The 21519-nt window shown below is 44.0% G+C and overlaps 1 protein-coding gene across 1 annotated transcript in view; it reads left to right on the top strand.

The window, feature by feature from the left end:
• The window catches only part of ppfia4 (PTPRF interacting protein alpha 4), a 585677-nt gene that overhangs the window by 557606 nt on the left and 6552 nt on the right, over nt 1-21519 (top strand). Inside the window, exons 23-28 of the mRNA XM_078546714.1 lie at nt 688-750; nt 5592-5618; nt 9297-9472; nt 16746-16843; nt 18888-19063; nt 19173-19241. Of these exons, the coding sequence (XP_078402840.1) occupies nt 688-750; nt 5592-5618; nt 9297-9472; nt 16746-16843; nt 18888-19063; nt 19173-19241 (609 nt within the window). The remainder of the gene's footprint in view (nt 1-687; nt 751-5591; nt 5619-9296; nt 9473-16745; nt 16844-18887; nt 19064-19172; nt 19242-21519) is intronic.

Below are 21519 nucleotides of genomic sequence, written 5' to 3'. Positions count from 1 at the left end.
ATCCATTCAAATATTTGGGGCTTGAGAGAGGAGAATGGAATTTTTAAAAATGATTGTGAAAAAAAAGCCATCACTGCCCTGGGACTGATGCTTTTGAACTTTACCCCAGTGTTCAATTTTCCTCCTCCTTTCAATGCAGAAAACCCAAACCCTTTTTCATTTGCTCCTATAATGTTTTGTTGATTCGTAGTTTAGTAAGATTTTCATACTCAGGTCACCCTGAGTGTAAATACAAATCACAGTAACCTCTAACCCTTGTGAATTACTTTTGGAAGATCTCAGCCAGGCTGCTGGGGCAGAATGCTCTCCAGCTATGGAGCAGTCCTTTGGGGAGGGAGGTGAGACCTGTTGCACCATTCCGGACCTGCAATTGTGCATTTGCTGCCAATAGATCAGGAGTATTCCTAGCGTTGTGGCCTGCAGCTCAAACTCTCCTGCCTTCTCCTCGCAGGAGGGAAGCACAGTTTGGGGGATTGGGCATCTATCTTGAAGGGAATGAGTGCTAGTGAGATTTTTGAAACTCTTTATCTGTACAGTTTTGTGGCGTTTATTCTGGCAGCAACAATGCATGGAAAGTGTGTGTTTTAATGAAATATCTCTTCCTTCACTTCTTCCTTTTGTGTAACACCTTTCTCCTCTAACACTGCTTACTGGACTGTCCTTGTGCTGTTTGGGCCTTCCACATAGTCCTCTGGAAATGTCTGGGTGACTCATGAGGAAATGGAAAACATGGCGGCTTCAGCAAAAACGGTTAGTCTATCCCTGTCCAACTTTGTTGTGCTGCATTGAAGAACCATGTCTCCATGATCATTATTTTCATTTAATCTTTTCAAAACCTCTTTTATCCATTCATTAATAAAAAATGAAATTTGTTACCTACAAGGAATAAGTACTCGTCTTCAATGTATAGTTTATTTGCTTCATGATGAGGTAAATACTTGCTCATTTAAATTAACCTGTATCTATTTTAACAATTGTGTGAAGTATTCTGGAAAATATAACTCCTAACATCAACAGTGAGAGCAGAATGATTTTTAGAAATACAGAAATACCACAAATTTTGAAATTCAATTGACTTAAAAGGAGAAAATGTTGATGATGTGTTGAAGATAGGACACTGGTTTATGACTTAGTATTGCTGAGTAATTCTTTGCCCTGGTGAGTAAAGGCCAGATGCTTACCCCACAGGGAGAAAGGGAAAATTAAAAGAATCATCAATAGCTATCGGTTCAAAGGTAGTGTCAGCAGAAGTCGGGGAGGAAATCATCTGTCTATCATCATGGATTGATGCAGGGTGACCTGAAAAACACAAAAAGAAATAACAACTTCTTCACAAACTCAGATGAAAGGTTCAATTATTCCACTACTTCAAATAAAGTGACATGAAGTGTTCAACACTGAAGATTTCAATTAGCTAACTTGTTTGTGTTAAGTTGCTGAAAAGGCTGAGCGACTTGGCAGCCCAGTGGATTGGAACACCATCTCTTTCACTTCACCAGCTAGGTTTGGATGAGGACGGTCATTTCATCTCATCCTGTCAGTGGTATCCTGGAAATTAGGATTGAATCCTTGATTGATGTGTTGAAAATCCCATCAATCTGCCAGATGTAAGGTTGATTTTAGCCTTTTCAATCAAAATAGTCCATAATTGTGTGATAAAGTGCCAGCCAGTAGATTGTTAGTTACGGAGGGCAAGTATAAAAGATCAGTTTATCAGAAAATGCTGTTAATAAGGCTGAGGTTAAAGTCTGTTGCTGAACCATAGTGGAAGGATTTTGACTCTGTGTCTAACACAGGCCAATCTTGATTTAGGAGTGTTTGATTCTGACATGATTGAGTAATAGAAAGTGTTTTATTCTGTCACCTTAATGAGCACATTTAAATGATTTAAAAAGTTAATTATGGAGTTTAAGATTTCTTCTGGTTGTTCCTACTGAGGGCGAGAGATTATTTTAAACAAGATGTAAGTGGAGCATTTCTCCATGAGTAGGTTTATGCACATCTGTTTGTGGAACATTTGCTTTGTTTTGTCATTTGTTTTATTGTAATGGTAGGCAGTTTCAGTCCTTGTTGTGTATAATTCATGGTACTTGTTTGTAGGCTCAGTAATTTCCAGTAAACTAATTTTGTAGACAAGGGAATTAAAGGGAACATTTTTTGTGGGTGATACTTAAAAATAAACTGATTGATACCTGACTTAACAAAAGGCTGACAGGTACTTGATGCAATGCAAGTGCCCAACACAGAATTCCCTGTCAAATCCCTAACAAGTCATTTAGTATATTCACATAATATAAGCCTCATTTATTTTGAAGAAGTTCTAGTGTCCATCGTAAATCAGGTTTCTGATAACAAAGTCCGAGTAAGGAGCTCCTGGCAAGAGGTACGTACCTATCATGCAACTAGAATAGACTACTGCATAACATGTGGTTTTGGGAATAAAGCTTGACAGGGACTTTCTGCACTGAGTTGAACCCTTTCTGCGATTCCCCCAGAGAATAAAGCTACATCTTTACAAGCAATGTTGTTAGAATGTACATTGCCAGTCATTTAATAGAGGCAAGTAATTTTAATTCTTTAAAAATATTAATGCCCTCCACAAAATTTAGAGCCTTAATGCAGATCATAATTGTGACAAACCACATTGACTCTTAAGACCATTCAAACAGATCATAGAATATTATAGCATGGAATGAAGTCACTTTAAGTATTTTACTAATTCCCTTTTGAAATTTATTACTGAATCACTTTCCTCCATTCTTTCAGGTAGTGCTTTCCAGATCATGACATCCTGTGTAAATTTTTTTTCTTCAAGTCGCCTATGGTTCTTTAGCCAATTGTCTTTTTTCTATCGTGGCTGGATAGTATAGAACTTGAGTAATACTCCATATGTGCCCTCTGGTTACTGACCCTACAGCCACGGGAAACACAGTTTCTTCCTATCTTATCTATAAGAATCTAAATAGTCATTTGGTAGTACAGAATTTGAGTATTGCTGAAAAAAGAGACATGTCTAAGCTTTTCGCCTTGCACTCATCAGGATACTTCGCAAGAATAAGGGGAAAACAACAATTTATACTGTATGTGAAGAAAGTGCTGATTGGTTGGCAAGTGGCATTGCCATCTGGCAGACTGACAGCTGCCAAACATTGTTCGAAATTTAAACCAGGCAGCTAGACCCTGATTGGTTATGGCATTGCCCTAAGGAATGAGTGAGTGAATGGCTGTCACTGATTTTTGTTGTTTTCCCCATATATTGTTATTCTTGCAAAGTGTCCTGATGAATGTAAGACGTAAAGCTTAGACATTTCTCTTTTTTCAGCAATACTATCAAGGAAGATCTCAATTTTGAACACCTCTATCAAATCTCCCCGCAACCTTCTCTGCTCTGAGAACAACTCCACCTCTAGTTTCTCCTTGTATGACCAGGATGGGGAGGAGTGTGCAGTTTACCTAGCTCCACTGCTGCACAGGTCGTATCATTAGTGTAAATGTTTAATTCACTCACCAAAATGGCCACTTGGCTACCTTTGCTACTGTTAGACCCAGAATAAAAGAGACATTAACCAGGCTTCTTGCAATAAACTCAGAATGATTAATTTATTATAAAACAAAACTTATTTTTTAAAACCAGTTGCAAGAACTGGCTAACATACAATTTGTAATTTGAAAGTGTATCTATCTACCCTTTTAAAATTGTCCAGCGTGCGCACGCATAACACACACGTGCACACACACACACACACGCACAAAGGGCAAACAAATAGGGTATCTGCAGAGATGGGCGGTTGAAGAAAAAACTTTATAAAACGATAAAGTTTGCGGGGTTTTGACACTCAGTCTGGCGCTCCCTCATGTGAGGACGGGTCACTAGTTCCAGTAGATGTCTGGAGGTTGTCTGGAGGTTCTCACCAATGGAGCTTCAGCATGGAGAAAAATAGAGCCAGATCAACCCTTCTCGTTTAAGGCTCTCAGGTTTCCAAATGCAGACAAGTTCCCATGAGATGAGGATTCCTCGCTGGATACTGGTAATCACACTGTATTTCAAGCAGGTCAAGGAGCTGGGCAGCTTTTCACCCCTTCTCAGTTCACTCTCAACTAAGTTCAAAACAACAAGTTGAAAACATAATGCTCCTCCCTCAGGTGATTTCCAGTAAATCACCAAGCCTTTGCCTTTAAAACAGTTATTTTTTTCCATCAATTAAAGTGATTGCAGTTCAAATAAACAAATAGCTCTCCTCCACAATTGCCATGGCTGGTCATTTAGCTGATATCAAATGATTTCTTAGAAAAGGCATGCTTGCTCTAGACCAAGGTGAATTTCTGACCTGTTCTTTTTAAAAAAATTCTAGGTCAGCTCCCAAGTGTCCAAATAATACAATGTCCTTCCAATTTTAAAAGAAAATATAATTCTTGTAGATGTGGTTCTTACACTCCACTTATCCCTGGTACCATTCTAGTAAATCTCCTTTGCATCCTTCAAGGACCTTGACATCATTCCTAAAATGCAGCACCTAAATTGGCCACAATACTTCAGCTGGGGCCTAGCTAGTGTTTTAGCATAAATTCCTTGACTTTGTATTCTTATGGCCCACATGTTCACAGAGCCATTTTAAAAATGGCCAGCAGGACCCAACTTTGGCATTCTCGCCTCCATTCCCGGTGTCCCTGCACTCCCGACCATTGTGGGGGTAGGCATCTAATAGCAACCTGCAGTTTTCCAGGAATCGGGCCAGCTTCTCCATGACTCGTGGTTTACTGGTCCCTCAGAGGAGTCATGAACCATGGTCTGGAATCATGAACCTTTTGAAAGGTAAGTTCAGAAGGTCTTACTATGACCCCTCAATGCCCCACCACATAATTCCCTTCAGTCTGTAAAACAACTGCTCATCACTACTCTCTACCTTCTTTCCCTTAGGCAAAATTATAAGTATACCCACTAAGTAACTGCTCTTTTAATCCCATGAAGTTAAGTTTTGCTAACGGTCTTTATGTGGTACTTTATCAAACACCTTTGAAGGCCCATTCACACAACATGGCCTGCACTGCCCTCATCACCCTCCAAGGAGTCCTCTTCCTTATTCCCATGGTTCAGAAGTCAACCAATGGGTTATGTATTGCTCACTCTTAATTGCCGCCCCATTATCTAATGGGGTTGGGCGGGGCGGGGGGGCTGGGGGGTAGGTGAGGGGGCGGGGGAGGGGAATGGTTGCTCTTATATTTCCAGAGATTGATTTGATTGTAATTCTTTCACTGAAGTATAGTATACCTGTCTTGGTGAGATGCAGTCTCCTTGTCAGATTATACTTTTGATTGCCAAAGAGGCTAAGATAATGGAAGATTAACAATCTTTGTACCACAGTTTATACCCTACTGCTGCTCACCATCTTCAAACCTTGCTTCCTTACTGTTGAAGAGTTCGAATTACCTGAGTTACTGAGGCTTATCTTCTAGTGTTCTGTTTTGCAAAATATATTGAGGTGAAATAATGTTCTAGCCCAGCAATTTAGCTACATTGATTGAACTAATCAGAGTGTTTTTTCATTTTCCTCTTTTCTGTTAATGCTATTACTAACTTGCTAACCTGTTAGGAGAATGAGGAGGGCAGTTGGGCTCAGGTGAGTATGCAAGATATTCAAATATGTTCAAATTTGACTTGCAATGATTATAATGTGTGTTAAGTAAACCTTTCCAAGATATTACCATTGATGGCACCCATCTAGTCTCCACAGTACGGAACTCCCTCTTCAAATCTCTGCATTATTCTGACTTTTCACCCTACCTACAAGATCCTCCATGTTTACCTCTTCAACCGCAATACCTAACCTTGAGAAAATCAATTTTACTGTTACACCATGTAAATTTTGCTCTGAAAAGACCAACTGCTACCTTAAAAAAGTTCCTCAGAAGAACTGGTAAGCCTTGACATTTCATACAGCATACCATGCTAGCCGTCTGGAAGAATGACTGGAACAAGTGAAAGAGGTGGTTATATATAACGGAGGATGGAATTATAGTTGAGATCTTATTGCTGATTGGTCAGGTTATCGTGTTTGTCATAGGTCAGTACATGTTAACATTGTTGCTGCTGATCGGTCAGCTGTGCAGAATGTATGGTAATACGTTTCTGGAGTAAGGGTAGCCAGATGTCACTGATGAGAAGGCCTCCTAACCTGTTAAGAGAATGGCACCTGTGATGCGTCTTGTGTGCCAATGCGTGATGGAATAAATCTAGAATTGGACCATTGAATGTGGTGGTTATTAATTTGAGCGTGTTTGATGATAGCTGATTAGTCACATTCACTGTAATTGAAACTGTTTTGATATTCCTGGAGTGTAGTGTGTAAGCTGCAGCCTGCTTCCCCAATGTAGACAAGTCCACAATCACATGGTAAGCTGTAAATTCCATGTTTATGATGAGATGGCTTCTGCCTTTGTGGCTATGAAGAATGGAGTGGAACTTCTTAGATGACTTGTGTTGGACTTCTATATCCGTTGTCTTGAGTATGCGTTGTAGCTTGTGCTAGGTGAAACCGATGTACAGGAGGCTGATTTGTCTTAATGCAAGTAATAGTTGTGGAACGAGCAACGGGTGCTAATCTTGTGTGAAGGGAATCCACTGAGTTGAGTGTAGATTTAATATGGTGAAGTTCTTGTTGTAGGTGTTTCTTGTGATTGATGGAGTATGCTCCTTTAATGAGGGTGTTGGAAACCGATTGGAGGGCGGAAGGATGATGGAAAGATCAGTGGTGCAGGTAACAGTAGGCAGCAAGAATGTTACCATGTACCAAACTATTACAAACACGATAGCCTGAGCAAGCAGTAAGATCCCACCCATATTCTCATCCTCCACTGTATACAACTACCTGTTTCACTTATTGCAGTCATTACTTCAGATGATGGGCAGGGTACACTGTCTGAAATATCGTGGCCTACCAGTTCTTATGAGGAACTCTTTTAAGGTAACAGTTGCTCTTTTCAGAGTAAATTTTATATGGAGTAATGATAAAACCATCTTCCTCAATGCTACTGCTCTCACCATGAAAACCTTCAAACAACTTCTCTTCAATAGCACTTTGCAGTTCCCTGCCCTAAAATAAAACCCAAGACCTGTTGGTTTTGAAATTTTAAAACAAGTGGAGACCCATCCACAAGAAGGTTTTGGGGCAAATTCTGAGAGTTAATTCAATTTCATAATAAAATTGTACTCATGCAGGGACTCCTCTTCGAAATCACTTGAACATTTATACTTAGTTTCTGCAGGTAAATTAATTTGTGACATTGACAAAGATTAAATATTAACAAAAGTGCGTAATTGAACATCTTGCTGATATCCTGCTGGGGAGAAGGTGGTGAGTGAAATTTTACTCCTAAAAATGGGCAACTTAGGAACGGGTAGAATGTTAAAATTATAAAAAATTTTAACCCCAATGCCAACCTGCCCACTTTTGATTTTCACGAAGGTGGGACAGTGAGTGCGGGTAACCAACCGCAGGAGTGGGAGGGTTGGCAATTTTAATATTATAATGAGGTTACATGCCTCATAATTAACCACCATTTTAAAATTAGCCGTGGCTGACTGATTGCAGATCCTGGAAAATCCAACAGCTATCAAGGGAGGTGAGGATTGCTGGCTCCAGGAGCTACTTACCTTCTGAATCAAGTTTGTCTGCTTCACCAACCCCGCTGTAATCAGACCCACACTCCCATGCCTGACACTTTGATTTCCTCAAAGAAAGGTCTCTGATCTCCCCTCTGACCTCCCCTGACCCTGGCCTCCAATCTTTTTTTTTTTTTTTTTTTGTAAAAATATACTTTATTCATAAAAATCTTCAATCACATTCAAAACCATTTCAAAAACAACATTACAAGGGTACAATCCAGGTTAAACTTTTACAAAATGTATCACCCTGGCCTCCAATCACCCCATGCTCTAGTCCCCCTGATCCCCCAGCTCTTCTCTGCTCCCTGGCTGCTATCTGGTGCTGAAGGCCTACCTGTCAGACAGCCTCTTGATTAGGCTGGCTGCACCCAGGAAATGATGAGAATAAAATGGTGATCAGGCCCTGTTGATAAATTCGACAGAACCTGTGGAAAACCCATTCTTCCAGGTTTCCTGACCTCAAGCCAGCCACTGCACACTCCCTCCAAGTTAATATCCATCCATCGGTGTCAAAGCTTAAATATGAAGAATGGGCACTTGGATGATTGTAGCCTAGTTGGTATCTATGGAGATAATGCTTCAGAGAGATGTGGTAGGAGTCTTGTTGCATAGATGTCTTATGCATCTTCTTCCAACCCTTGTTAATGGAAGTGTGAAGCTGTATACTGCAGTGCGGTCTATGATCAATGGTTTTTGCTTGCTATTTGGTAACTCTATGTGCACTGAGGCTATAGTGCCTTTTGACTGCTGCAGAAATATCTTAGTTGCAGCTTCAGGGCTTCAACTAGTTGACCCGTTCACATTAATAAAATGCTGCTTTAAACTCTTGGGGGAATTTCAAAAGGATGAGAGCAGCTGTCACTATCTGGCTTTCAGACTGAATTTGCACACTCGCAGCCAGCCTCACATCCTGACCGCCTGATGGTCATTTTTTCTTTTTTGACATTTGTCCAAAAGAACAAAAACGAGTAGCAGCTATTCCACACAAGTTATTGCTGTCAGTGCTGCAAGTTTTTTCCATTTTACCAGAAGTCTTCATCTGCCGTCTTCAATAAATTAATCAGTCAGCATCCATTTATTTCCTCAAAATAAGTTGAGCTGATCTTCAGCATTATGGCTCACAGGTGGTCTGGAGTATGGTTGCAATATTTAACCAATAATTTTGCATGTAGCTTTAAAACCGCTGCTCAGGTACTCATGGTAGAGATAAAGAGAGACGGCCTAAATATGTTCTCAAAGTAATTATTATCATTGGCATGTTTCTCGGCATTGGCAGGTGCTTGACACCTCTGCAAGCTGTTCAAGCAGCAGGACCGAACAGTGTTTCTTTCTCTCTTTAAACTTCCCTCCCTCCCTCCACCGCCCCCCCATCCCCGCCCCTGCCACCCCCATCCCATTATGACCTGTTATTTCACAGAAAATGAGATATCCAGAGTTTGGTAAACACTTTCCAAACCTGCATGCAAATAGATACTTGAACCAGAATCCACCCTACTCTGTTTATATATTACTCTCAACAGTTTAATCATATCAGTTCCCATATGTAAGTGATTGAGGGAGGTCAGCTTCTTTTCTCAGAAGACAACCTCAGTGTGTTTCTATCATAAATGACTTTATCTATGCTTCTCACCAGACTTTGGCTTATGGAGATATGAACCACGAGTGGATTGGTAATGAGTGGCTTCCCAACCTTGGATTGTCCCAGTATCGCAGCTACTTCATGGAGTGCCTGGTGGATGCTCGAATGCTTGATCACCTCACCAAGAAAGACCTGCGAATGCATCTGAAAATGGTTGACAGCTTTCATCGGTGAGCTGTTGTGTTTTTGCAGTGTCACGACTCACTGGGGATAGTGCACTGTAATATCAAGCCCCGAGCCGTGACAAATGTGAGAAAATTTAATCAGACCACCAAATTGCCCCAAATTTACCTAACTGTGTAATTTAATTTAATTTAGATTAACAGAATACAAGCACCAGGTTTGTAAACTTGACAAGTAAATAACTGTTTATTAAACAAATTGTTTTTAACCAATGACGAAAGAAATATGAACTGCTAAATCTTAACTCTATAACTTACTCTACCCCTTTTTAACCCCTATACACAAACGCACACACATAAGACACACAGCACGGGGATTTTAAGGGTGAGGTAAAAACAGTTCGATAGCACCAATCTGGAGTACAGGGTTAGATGAGTTGATTTTTCTTGAAGTCTTCCAAGTTCCTTGCAGACTTGTACTGCTAACACGAGGGGATCTTTCAGCACTTCCAGCCTGTAGTTTACTAGTTGAAAACCTACTTTTAATGTCTTTACTAGCGATTGCTCCCCTGTTCTCTTGACAGGGGTTTCTCAAAAAAACAGGATACGGAGATGTGAGGGATAGCTAGCTAATTACTATGGCAGAATTATTGGAGTTTTACCAAAAACACAGGAGAGAGAGGTTTTTTAGGCCTTTCCTCTTGGCAGGTTGGGATCCTTTTTCTGGCTATTGCTATCACAAAACCCTGGTCACCTGGTCAGGAGCCAATCAAACACCGTTGCTAGGCAGTTCTCTCTTAAGCCATGTCCTTTCCAGCACCATCCTCAAACCTGGCACATGCTGTTCAAAGAAGTAGCAACGTTGTAGCTCTTCCTGCTTCAGGGAACGTGTTTTTTTTTAATTGCAGCCACGGTAGGATTTTAAAGCCACAGTCCAACCTTAAAGTCCCAGTCCAAGAAAAATAAAACAAACTGTTCTTTACAGCAGTCTGATTGCAAATGCATCCTTTGGAGGGAATCATTCAGTTGAGTAAACGTCTGGTTAAGATGTAATCAGTCAGCAAGTTAGAATGCACAAAAGCAGAAAGATCCTGTAAAAAGGCTTATTAATTTTGTTCAGAATTCAGATGTGCATGTGTACCATTTCTCTCTTTTCCATTTGAACCCTCTATATAATAACAGCTACAGATATTTCCCTTCCAATCGACTTAGCATGTTGCACTTTTCCATTCTAATACTATAGTACCGCAGTACCAGTTTGAGACTGGTAATGGCTAAGAGCGACATGGAGTCTGCAGACCTGAGTTATAACCAGGCTCTATAATGTTCTGTAGCTAAGTAAAGTTGAGCCTTCCATGTGTCTACAAAGTTATACTCCAGTTTTAAATGAAGAAGCTAAGATGAAAATGAGTACCTAATGGGAATATTGTGGGGTTTTTTCTAAAGTATTGCATCTATGCTGAAAGTCTCTCTCCATTATGGTGTTTGGAAACTCAGTATTCCTGCACATCCCCTGGATTGAAGTCAACTGAGTAAAGTTAAACATAGCCTGGGTTATGAAAGAAAGTGACCCTCCATAACTGGGTGGGCACAGTGTGACATACACTGCTAACATAGGGTAGAATTTTCCCAGAATTGCACTAAGTGCGGTAGCAGGGGGGTAAAATGTAGTCCTACCCGCCAGTGAAAATGGCAGGTTTGAACGCCGTATCGTCCAGAGCCAGCCTCATTATTTATTCAGTCCCGCGAAACACACCGTTTCCATGGTGAGCGGGCTCTCATTCACCCGCCCGCTATCACCCCACTGTTGCTTCACGCCGCTGCCATCTTTAAAAGGCAGCCGCCAGCAAAGTGCTCATCGCCACCAGCTCACCACAGCTGCCCGGGAGACATGGCCAGCAAAGGCAAAAAGACTGCAGACCCCCTGCTTCAACGACGGGTCCCTCAAGCGACTGCTGGATTCCGTGAAGGCCCACCAGGATGTGCTCCACCCCCGCACTGGCTGCAGGATGGGTAGCAATGTCACCAACTGGGCTTGGGAGGCAGTGGCAGCGGTGGTCAGCGCAAACGCCCTTCAGAAGAGGACAGCCACCCAGTGCCGCAAAAGGACGAATGATCTCCTCCGTTCCACCAGGGTAAGTCACTCCTTTCATCACTCCCAACTCATACACTCACAAACCCATCACACATCCACAAGGCCTTCACTCACTGCCAGTGCAAGGGACATTACCATTCACTCTTTCACACACACCATCATTGTCCTCATCCCGTCCATGGGACCACTCACCACCTACATAGGCCAGGCATACTTATCATCTGGCCCGGCAGACGTCCTAATACACTCTCCCCATCTCTATCCATGCAGGACAAGCTGGCTTACAACAGGAAGGAAAGGTTGCAGGCAGGTGGAGGGATGCCGGAGATCAAAGTTCTGAGAGAAGTCGAAAACAGAGCCATCCAGCTGGCCGGTGATAACCGGGACCTGCCATATGCTGGCGGTGAGGTCAGGGGTGTTCTACCAAATGAGGATCCAGCAGTGCAACATCCATCAGACAACCATGCTGTGAGTGATGTGTCCTGTTTCACAGGCCACTGCCATGCACTAATTATCGCCCCTTGCTTTCGCAGGCACATCTGCCACATAACCGACAGAGCCCACGACCCAGGGCCTTCAATCAAGCCCGGAAGAAACCTCTGAAGAGGAATCTGGAGACACCCTCTCTGAAGTCCCATCACAGTGCTCACCCACACCCTCCACCAGCTCAGCGACACACACCTCGGTGGGACCTAGCTTTAGAGTAGCCTCGGGATCACAGTCTGGTGAGCACATCACACTTTCTGATCCGCAGCAGGCCGAGGCAGGGACTTCCCAGATGTCTGGCACTCGGAGGACTGCTGGAGGCCAGAACGTTGCTGAATCCAAGTCAGATGATGAGCCTCTGGACTGGGTGATGTCACAGTTGTTGGAGCTGCAAAGGCAAGCTCGGGAACATCAGGAAGGGGATGTCTGCTGCACTCTTCAGATTGCAAGGCATGATGGAGGAGTCCGTCCATCTTCAGGCTGAGGTGATAGCACCGGCATTGCAATGCACCGAGGTCAACACTGACAGGATGGTGGCCACCATGGAGACCTTGGTCCAGGACATCACTCCTGCTCTGCTGCACGGGCATAACTCCATCGCTGATGCCATAGTTGGCCTCCAACAGTGTGTACGCGAGAGGTGTGCTGGGCAGCACGATCTCACTCCTGCTCACTGAGTCAGCCAGGGGCCCTCGGGCACCCGTAGGGAGGAGGATCAGCAGGTGCACACCCCGGGGTCATCCACCCAGGTGACTCTGGGAGTGACCAGCCCATCCAAATCCCCTCTTCCTTTGACCTCCCCAGCTCCAGTTTCACAGGCTGAGGAGGATGCCAAGCCTCGGCCCTCCAGAGCACGCCCACCAAGGTCATCACAGACAGGGCGTCACAGTCAGCAGGCAGCCACCACCTCCACTGTGGATGTCTGGGGAGCACCAAGACGTAACGGCAGGGTTAGGAAAGTTAAGGAGAATTAGTTGCACAGCCTGGGCATGGGTGTTGATCACTTGTACATACTGTTCACTATTGGCAATAAACTCCTAAGAATGTCTCCCTCCCTGTGGCTCTTTGTTCTGATGAGTATTGTTCTTGTCACTGATGTGAAACCTTTCTGCACAAGATAAAGGCAGGTGTCTCAGTCCAGGGCCTCTTCCCTGTGCTCTGTGCAGCGTTTAGACCACAGTGATGGTCCAGCCTCTCTGGAAACATTACTGATGCCTGCACTTCGGCGGTACTGTTCATTGCTGCCAGAATATAGTGGGCAGGCCCTACAGAGTTCTTGCATTCTCTCTGTGTGCTCTCAGCACCTTTAAGGTGGGGCTGGCCCCCATCACACCAGCATCTGCGACCACTAATGCTGTGCACCAGCTACTGAAGGGCTGAGGTGTTGAAGGCGGACACAGCATCTGATGCGTCTAATGTTTCATGGCTGTGTCTCTGAGATGGCCCTGATCATGGCGCGCAAGCGAGCTGCCCTCGGCCAGACAGGAGTCCGACATTCTCAGAGGCTATGTGAAGATCCATGGAGTGTCCTGACTGCATGTTGTCATCAGCCTCCTGCGATCAAGCAACTATTAGGGCCTCCACTGCATCTCCATGAAAGGAGCATTCTCACAGAGGATATTGGCGCTGCCATAAGCCGTCTGGAGTCAAATGTTCCCAACTGCGATGTGAGGATCTACGGGGACACCTCACTGCATGTTGTCATTATCCTCCACAAATCTGGCAGCTATGAGGGGCTCCTCAGCACGCCTGCCTCATCTGGCCAGTGCGAGAGCCTCATCCCCATCATCGTCATCACCGAAGACCCCCTCATCCTCATCCCTGTCGGCGACGTCCTCATCCAAGTAGACCTCCAGCTCCTCCATCTCCTCCTCAGCCAGCTTCTCTCCCCATTGCAGTGCCAGGTTGTAAAGGGCGCAGCAGACAACGAAGATGCGTGTGGACTGTATTGCAGGGCTCCACTAGACCGCTCCAGGCTCTGGAACCGCATCTTCAGCATCCCGATGATCTGCTCCACCAAGTTGCGAGCTGCTGCATGAGCCTCATTATACCGCCGCTCTGCTGCAGTCTGAGGCCACCGTACAGGTGTCAACAGCCATGGCCTCTGCCCTTGTCCCCAAGGAGTCAACCCTGCAGCCTCTGTGGACCCAGGAAAACTGCAGGGATCTGTGAGTGACTCAGGATGTAGGTGTCATGCACGGTCCCTGGAAACAGTGCGCATACCTACAGGATGTGTTTCTGGTGGTCACATACCAGCCACACGTTGAGTGAGTGGAAGCCCTTGTGGTTGATGAAGTCCACTGAGTGTAGCGATGGAGACCTGAGCACCACATCAGTGCAGCCAATCGCACCCTGCACCTGTGGGAATCCCAAGATCAGGGCAAATCCAATGGCCCTTGCATCCTGGCTGCCCCGGTTCCGGGCGAAATGCACAAAGAAGTGTGCCATGGAGAAGATGGCATCCGTGACCTCATGGATACATTTGTGGATGGCGGATCACTTTCACAGCCACTGGCAGTGGATGCCCTCCATGTCCCCTTGGTGCCAAGTCCTGCAGTAAGTGGCAGATATGAGCCACCAGGTCCCTAGACATGTGCAGTCATTGGTGACACTGGTTTTCAGTTATTTGCAGGAATGGCAGGCAGCGTCTATAGACCCTGGGTGTCACTGGGTGCTGATCAGCCACGGCTCACTGTCACTCCTGGGCAGCGTGTGCGGGAGCTCCTGCTGCCCCTTCTTCATGAGGTCGCTGCTCCTGCCTTTGCGCAGCCAGGAGCCTCAGTCGCTCTTTCCTCTTCTATGGTCTTCAATGGTCTCTGTAGGCCATCAGGCATACAGCTAGGTCACCAGGATCCATGATCCTGATGGAGTCTCCTGCAACATGAAAGAGAGAGGGAGAGACGTGGTTATCATGGCTGTACTTAGCACCTTTCCTGGCCCTGTGTGACCACCCCTTAATGCTTCCCGGTGAGTGCTGGTCGTCCCTCAGATGGCCAGAGATGAGTGCACTGCATGGCATGGCTGTCCTGACAACCAGCGACATGGGGGACACTGGCCAAAACCAGGATGCTGAGATTGCAAGGGGCTGAGAGCACCTCCAGCAGTCACTGCTACATGGCCAGCGTTGGCGAGGAGATTGTACAACGTGTGCTGTCCAACTGCTCCGCGGTCCAATAAAATGTTGGCAGACTCAAGTCTGTGCCGGAGGCAGGTGGGGGGGTGGTAAGGTATGGAGCGCTTGGTGGCCCTTTGGTGCCTCCGCATTGCTTGCATGGGCAGGCAGGCTAGGAGCCTGACCCCATTCATATCACTGTGGCTGCACCTGACCTGTCTCAGTTGCAGAGGCATGGTCAGTTTATACAGGTGTCCCTAATGCTTGGCCACTCCCCTCGCTTACCCTGACCCCCACCTCGATTGCCTGTGCACAGGATGCAGCGCCAGGGCAGCTCTTGACCCGCCCCCCCCTACCGACAACGGTCGCCTCTGAGTCTGGCCAGCACTTGCCCCGGACACCCACCCACCCCTCACTCTGCAGTCGCCTCTGAGGCTGGCCAGCACTTTCCCCCACCCCCGGCGCCCCTGAGGCCTGTAAACAACAGGCGAGCTGTGGAGAACGCTGCTGTATACTCACCTCAGTTCCCCCAAAGTGAAGGCCGTCAAGTGCATGTCGCCTGCATGCTGTAGTGAAACATGGACAGACGATATACCGGGGTTCCAAGAGCCTGGTGGGATGGCCTTTTAATTATATGCTATTATATGCTATTACAATTAGCTCCCCGCCAACCGATGGCGGGAAGCGCGGCCCGCCGTTGACGGGTTGAGCAGATGATCGCGATCTGCCTTCACACCATCGTGAACCAGGTTGCACCAAATTTCCTGCGCACACCACCTATCATGCCCGCCGCCAGCGGCTCAGAAAATTCCACCCATAGAAAACACTCTAGTGCAAATCTTGACGTATTTATTAGTATAATTAGCTAGCCCCACATTTGGCAGAGTGAGAAAATCATGGATTTTTAAGGCACTTTTATGCACTGTTAACTTGTAGTAATAAGTCCCTTTCTGTGCCAATGTGCAATTACAAAGTATATATACTGTCCTTAGATCTCCATTATGGCTAAAGAGACTATACCTACAATCTAATGTTGTACATTCACTCTTTAAAATAATCAGGGGTGAGTTTCAATTTCATAAAATGCTTGCCTTTGAATCAACTGTTTTGTGTGTTTTGATACCTAAAGTAAATTTATTCAGATAAGAAAGAACGTGCATTTTCATAGCACCTCTCATGACCTCAGAATGCCTCGAAACAATTCACGGTCAATGAAGTACTTCTGAAATGTAGTTACTATTGTGACAAAATAAGACAACCAACTTGCACACCACAAGATCCCACTAACAACAGTTGAGATTAGTTACAAAATAATCAATAAATATTGGCAAGGGTATTAGGAGAACTCCCCTGCTCTTTGAGAAGTGTCATGGGATATTTTACTCCATGTGAGTGGGCAGGCAGAGCTAAAGTTTAACATTTCATCCAATAGACAACATCTTCAACAGTGTAGTACTCTGTGTTGAAGTGTTGGCCTTGATTGTGTGATCAAGTCTCTAAAGCAGGCCTTGAATTTACAACCTTCTGGCTCAAAGGTGAAACGGCTACTATTGAGCCAAGGATAACACACAAAAAAAATCAAAGGGCTTTTTATAAGTTATGCTGAATAACATCTGTCTTGTTTCCAGCACGTGTTTACATTATGGTATCATGTGTTTGAAGAGATTGAACTATGACAGGAAGGAACTAGAGCGGAGGAGAGAAGAAAGCCAACATGAAATTAAAGGTTGGTTTGAAAGAAATATTGCTGTTTGTTTCTCATCCAGAATTGAACTTAGAAAACTTGGATATTAAAACGTCAGTGTAATTTTTACTATCCTGTTTGCATAAATGCATGCAGCACATTTCGGTATTCCTTCCTGCCCCCTTCTACATTATGACCAGGCCAAATCCCCCTTTAATATGGAGATTCAGATTGTCCCTAGTATAGAATAATTACTGTGCTGCTTAGTGGTCGATCAGCTTTTACAGGTGAAGCTACGTGGTTTAGACAGTGTTAATGTTTTATCTTTGAAAAAGAGTTGTTCAGCACAGAGTCCCATCTGGTGCTGATGAAACTCCTCTACTCTGACTGGGTGATGATTTGAATCGTGTCCAGGCAGATTAGATTCTTTGGCAAATCTAAGAATCCCACTGAAGTGAAACCATTTGGGGTATAATGTCACTACATTCCTTTCTCACTCCCCATTCCACCTCTGATAGTGTCCAACAGGCAGTGATGTAGTTTTTAATAAGTTTGTTAAGATGGAGACATAACTCTTCAAGGCAAAATGTTGTGAAGGACGCAGCCATAAATTTAATTATTGTTTGGCCCAAATATTTTATGAATTGTAAAGTTTTACCTGTTTTAATTTCAATCAGAGGCACCCAGCATTATGTTTACTCTTTTTGAAGATTGTTTCTGTATCTGTAACAAAGTGCAATGTATATGCTGCCATATGCGCACGTATTAGAATTATATTTTATTGATCACTGCTTATAATGATCACATGCATCTTGAAATCTGCTTTCTGAAGTCACAACCCATGCTATACTGCTTTATTGCAATTGCACAATAAGTACAGTTCCATCACTTTAGTGGTATTGTTTGCAGCAGTTCCCATGAAAGTTAATTACTTCAGATGTAACATAGTTAATTACACTATCTAGGATATGAATAGGTAAAAATATTAATGGTGGTCTGGTAATTGTCCTTAACTATGGCTTGCTGATGAATTGTAAAGGATTTTGAGCATGACTGCACTCCTTAACACTTTCCACATTGGAGCAGTGCTCTGTTCAGAACCCTGAACAAAATGAAAGCATTAACCTTCCTAAAGCTTTAACATTCTTATAACACTAATGATCTGAGCAGGATTTAATCAGCTGTTTGGTGCTGGTTGATGTAGAGCAGTGCACTGTGTTCAGCATTATGCAAAGTGTTATAAACTATTGATCAGTTGTTCATCGTGACCATTTGCAGTATTGGTCATATATTAGCTGCTTATGAGACCATTATGCAACCTTAACCTTTGTAGAAGTCCTTTTGGTATAAAATAACCCTCGTGTTTTTTTTAAACAAATGACTAGCCTATTTCGTGTCTCACTTATAAACCTACAATTTAGTAAGGGTTTTTGCTGCTCGGGGACCTGAGCCAGTTTTGATCTTTGCTAGCTTAGATGTAGGTTATTGCTGTACGGTGAACTGTTAGGTTGAAACATCTACAGCAAGCTTTGATAGTGATTGAGATTCCTGAGCCACCTAGTCATAAGTAGTAGATTCAGCTTCCCAGGCTGTGCATGCAGATTTGAAATGATGAGCCTCTGAGGAGGAAAATACCTTATTCAATAAAGAAATCTTAATAGAAGATTTTTTGATTTACATGCGAAGAGGATTTGTATTGCCTCTGGGCTCTTTTTCTTCTGTTTCAGTAAATTCGCATGCTTGACCCTCTTATGTAACTAGAGCTCCTTTATGGAATTCCAGTTTAATTTGAGAAATTAATATGCTGAACCATGTCTACCGTCCTGTCTTCTCATCTGATTTTTACTGTTCCATCACTGAATCATAGCTTCTAAAGAATATGTTGAATTTGTGAATCATTCAGAAGCAGTCTTCAGAACTGCCAATCACAGTCTTTTACACAGATAGCTCTGGCATGCTGGACATACAGCTGCGTAGGAAGCATCACTTTTTCCAGAATAGGAGTAATTCCCTATTTAAAAATCCCAATTGGCGTGAATAATGTTTCTGGATGTGAAACAATGATCTGTATTTGACTCTTGCTTAGATGTGTTGGTGTGGACTAACGATCAAGTCATTCACTGGGTGCAGTCTATTGGACTACGGGAGTATGCCAACAACATAGTCGAAAGTGGGGTACACGGAGCCTTGGTAGCACTGGATGAGAATTTTGATTACAACAGTCTAGCGTTATTGTTACAAATCCCCACACAAAATACGCAAGTAAGTCCTGTATTAATATCTTTGTTGCCTGCATCTATTTGATTTCCAAATGGTTATAATAACTGCTCAAGTTAAATATGGATTTTAACCATGACTTTGTTTTTAATAGGCAAGACAGGTCTTGGAACGTGAATTCAACAACCTGTTGGCCTTAGGAACTGAGCGGAAGTTGGATGATGTGAGTATTAGGAATTCATTCACTCTTTCACTGAGGGAAATCTAGGTACCACCCTGGCCACGTTTAAATACCCTGATTTGTTGGCTCGCATAAATCAGGAGCTGGATTCAATGGAGAGAGGAATTTTTTTTTATTCATTCACCAGATGTGGGCTTCGGTGGCTGGGCCAGCAATTTTTGCCCATCCCTAGTTGCCCTTGAGAAGGTGGTGATGAGCTGCCTTCTTGAACCACTGCAGTCCATGTGGTGTAGGTACACCCACAGTACTGCTAGGGAGGGAGATCCAGGATTTTGGCCTGGCGACAGTGAAGGAATGGTGATGTATTTCCAATTCAGGATGGTGAGTGACTTGGAGAGGAACTTCCAGGTGGTGGTGTTCCCATGTATCTGATGCCCTTGTCCTTCTAGATGGTAGTGGTCGTGGGTTTGGAAGGTGCTGTCTAAGGAGCCTTGGTGAATTCCTGCAGTGCATCTTGTAGATGGTACACACTGCTGCTACTGTACGTCAGTGGTACAGGGAGTGAATGTTTGTGGATGCGGTGCCAATCAAGTGGGCTGCTTTGTCCTGGACGGTGTCAAGCTTCTTGAGTGTTGTGGGAGCTGCACTCATCCAGACAATTGGGGAGTATTCCATCACACTCCTGACTTGTGCCATGTAGATGATGGACAGGCTTTGGGGAGTGAGATGGTGAGTTACTCGCCGCAGGATTCCTAGTCTCTGATCTGCTCTTGTAGTCACAGTATTTATATGGCTAGTCCAGTTCAGTTCCCGGTCAATGGTAAACCCCAGAATGTTGATAGTGGGGGATTCAGTGATGGTAATGCCATTGAACATAAAGGGACGGTGGTTAGATTCACTCTTGTTGGAGATGGTCAGTGCCTGGCACTTGTGTGCCGTGAATGTTACTTGCCACTTGTCAGCCCAAGCCTGGATATTGTCCAGGTCTTGCTGCATTTGGAGATGGACTGCTTCAGTATCTGAGGAGTTTTGAATGGTGCTGAACATTGTGCAATCATCAGTGAACATCCCCACTCCTGACCTTATGATGGAAGGAAGGTCATTGATGAAGCAGCTGAAGATGGTTGGGCCTAGGACACTACCCTGAGGAGCTCCTGCAGTGATGTCCTGGAGCTGAGATGACTGACCTCCAACAACCACAATCATCTTCCTTTGTGCTAGGTGTGACTTCAGCCAATGGAGAGTTTTCCCCCTGATTCCCATTGACTCCAGTTTTGCTAGGGCTCCTTGATGCCACACTCGGTCAAATGCAGCCTTGATGTCAAGGGCAGTCACCCTCACCTTTATCATATCAGAATAGCTGGGTTTGAATGCTATGTTGCATTATCCCTTCTTGCCCTTCTCAAACTCTCTGTAATATTTGACAGTCATCTATTTCATCTTTCCATTGACTTTGCTTCATGGCACTTCCCTCGATTGATTCCACTGTGAGCTGCATGAATGCAACTGGCACATCTCCCTCAATGACTTAACAACCCACCCTCAAGCTGAAGGCATTCTGTTTGGCTTCCACCAAAACCTCTGAGTCATCATTCCAGCTACATCCCCCTCGAAGCTACTCACTCACTGAGCCTAGTCCTAATCCATCATCAAAGCTGTCTGTACCTCCTCCATAGCGTCACTCACTGATATCCTTTCTTCATCGCCATCTTTATCAACTCTCAAGTTTCAACCTACACAAATCCAATTTGTCAAACTCCATCCCCCACATAACACCTCACAATGACTATTGTCCCATTCTTTCAAACATACTGAATTAATTTGAAAAAAGATAAATTTAAATGGTTATAGGCAAAGGCTAAGGAATGAAACCGAATGGATTACTCTTCAGATAGCTGGTGCCGTCACCATGGGCAAGATAGCCTCCGTCTGTACTGTATAATTCTATGATTCCTTTGAATTTCCCTATCTTTCCATGGCTTTGGCCTTGGCCTACCTTACTTAGCAGTCTTCTTTCACATGCCTCCCATATTTCTCTGACCCTGGTCCTCTGTCCTTCAAATTATTGAACCCTTCTTTGAGGAACCCACTGGCTTATTAACCCTTTTCCAATCTTCAATTATATTCTGAAAACTTATCTTTTCAACCATTCCTTTGACCATCTGCCCTATGTTCTACTGCTGTTCATGTCGGTCACACTTCTTCAGAGTTTACTATATTACTAACCCTATGTAGCTGTAATTTGTAATAGGGTTAATAAACTAACCCTGCCACTATCAGTAGACCAACCTGTGCTTTTCCCAAAATATTTGTTAATTTT

The sequence above is a fragment of the Cetorhinus maximus genome, chromosome 8, assembly GCF_964194155.1.
Source record: "Cetorhinus maximus chromosome 8, sCetMax3.hap1.1, whole genome shotgun sequence".
In the NCBI taxonomy this organism is placed as follows: Eukaryota; Metazoa; Chordata; class Chondrichthyes; order Lamniformes; family Cetorhinidae; genus Cetorhinus; species Cetorhinus maximus.
This window is presented reverse-complemented; position numbering and strand designations above follow the sequence as displayed.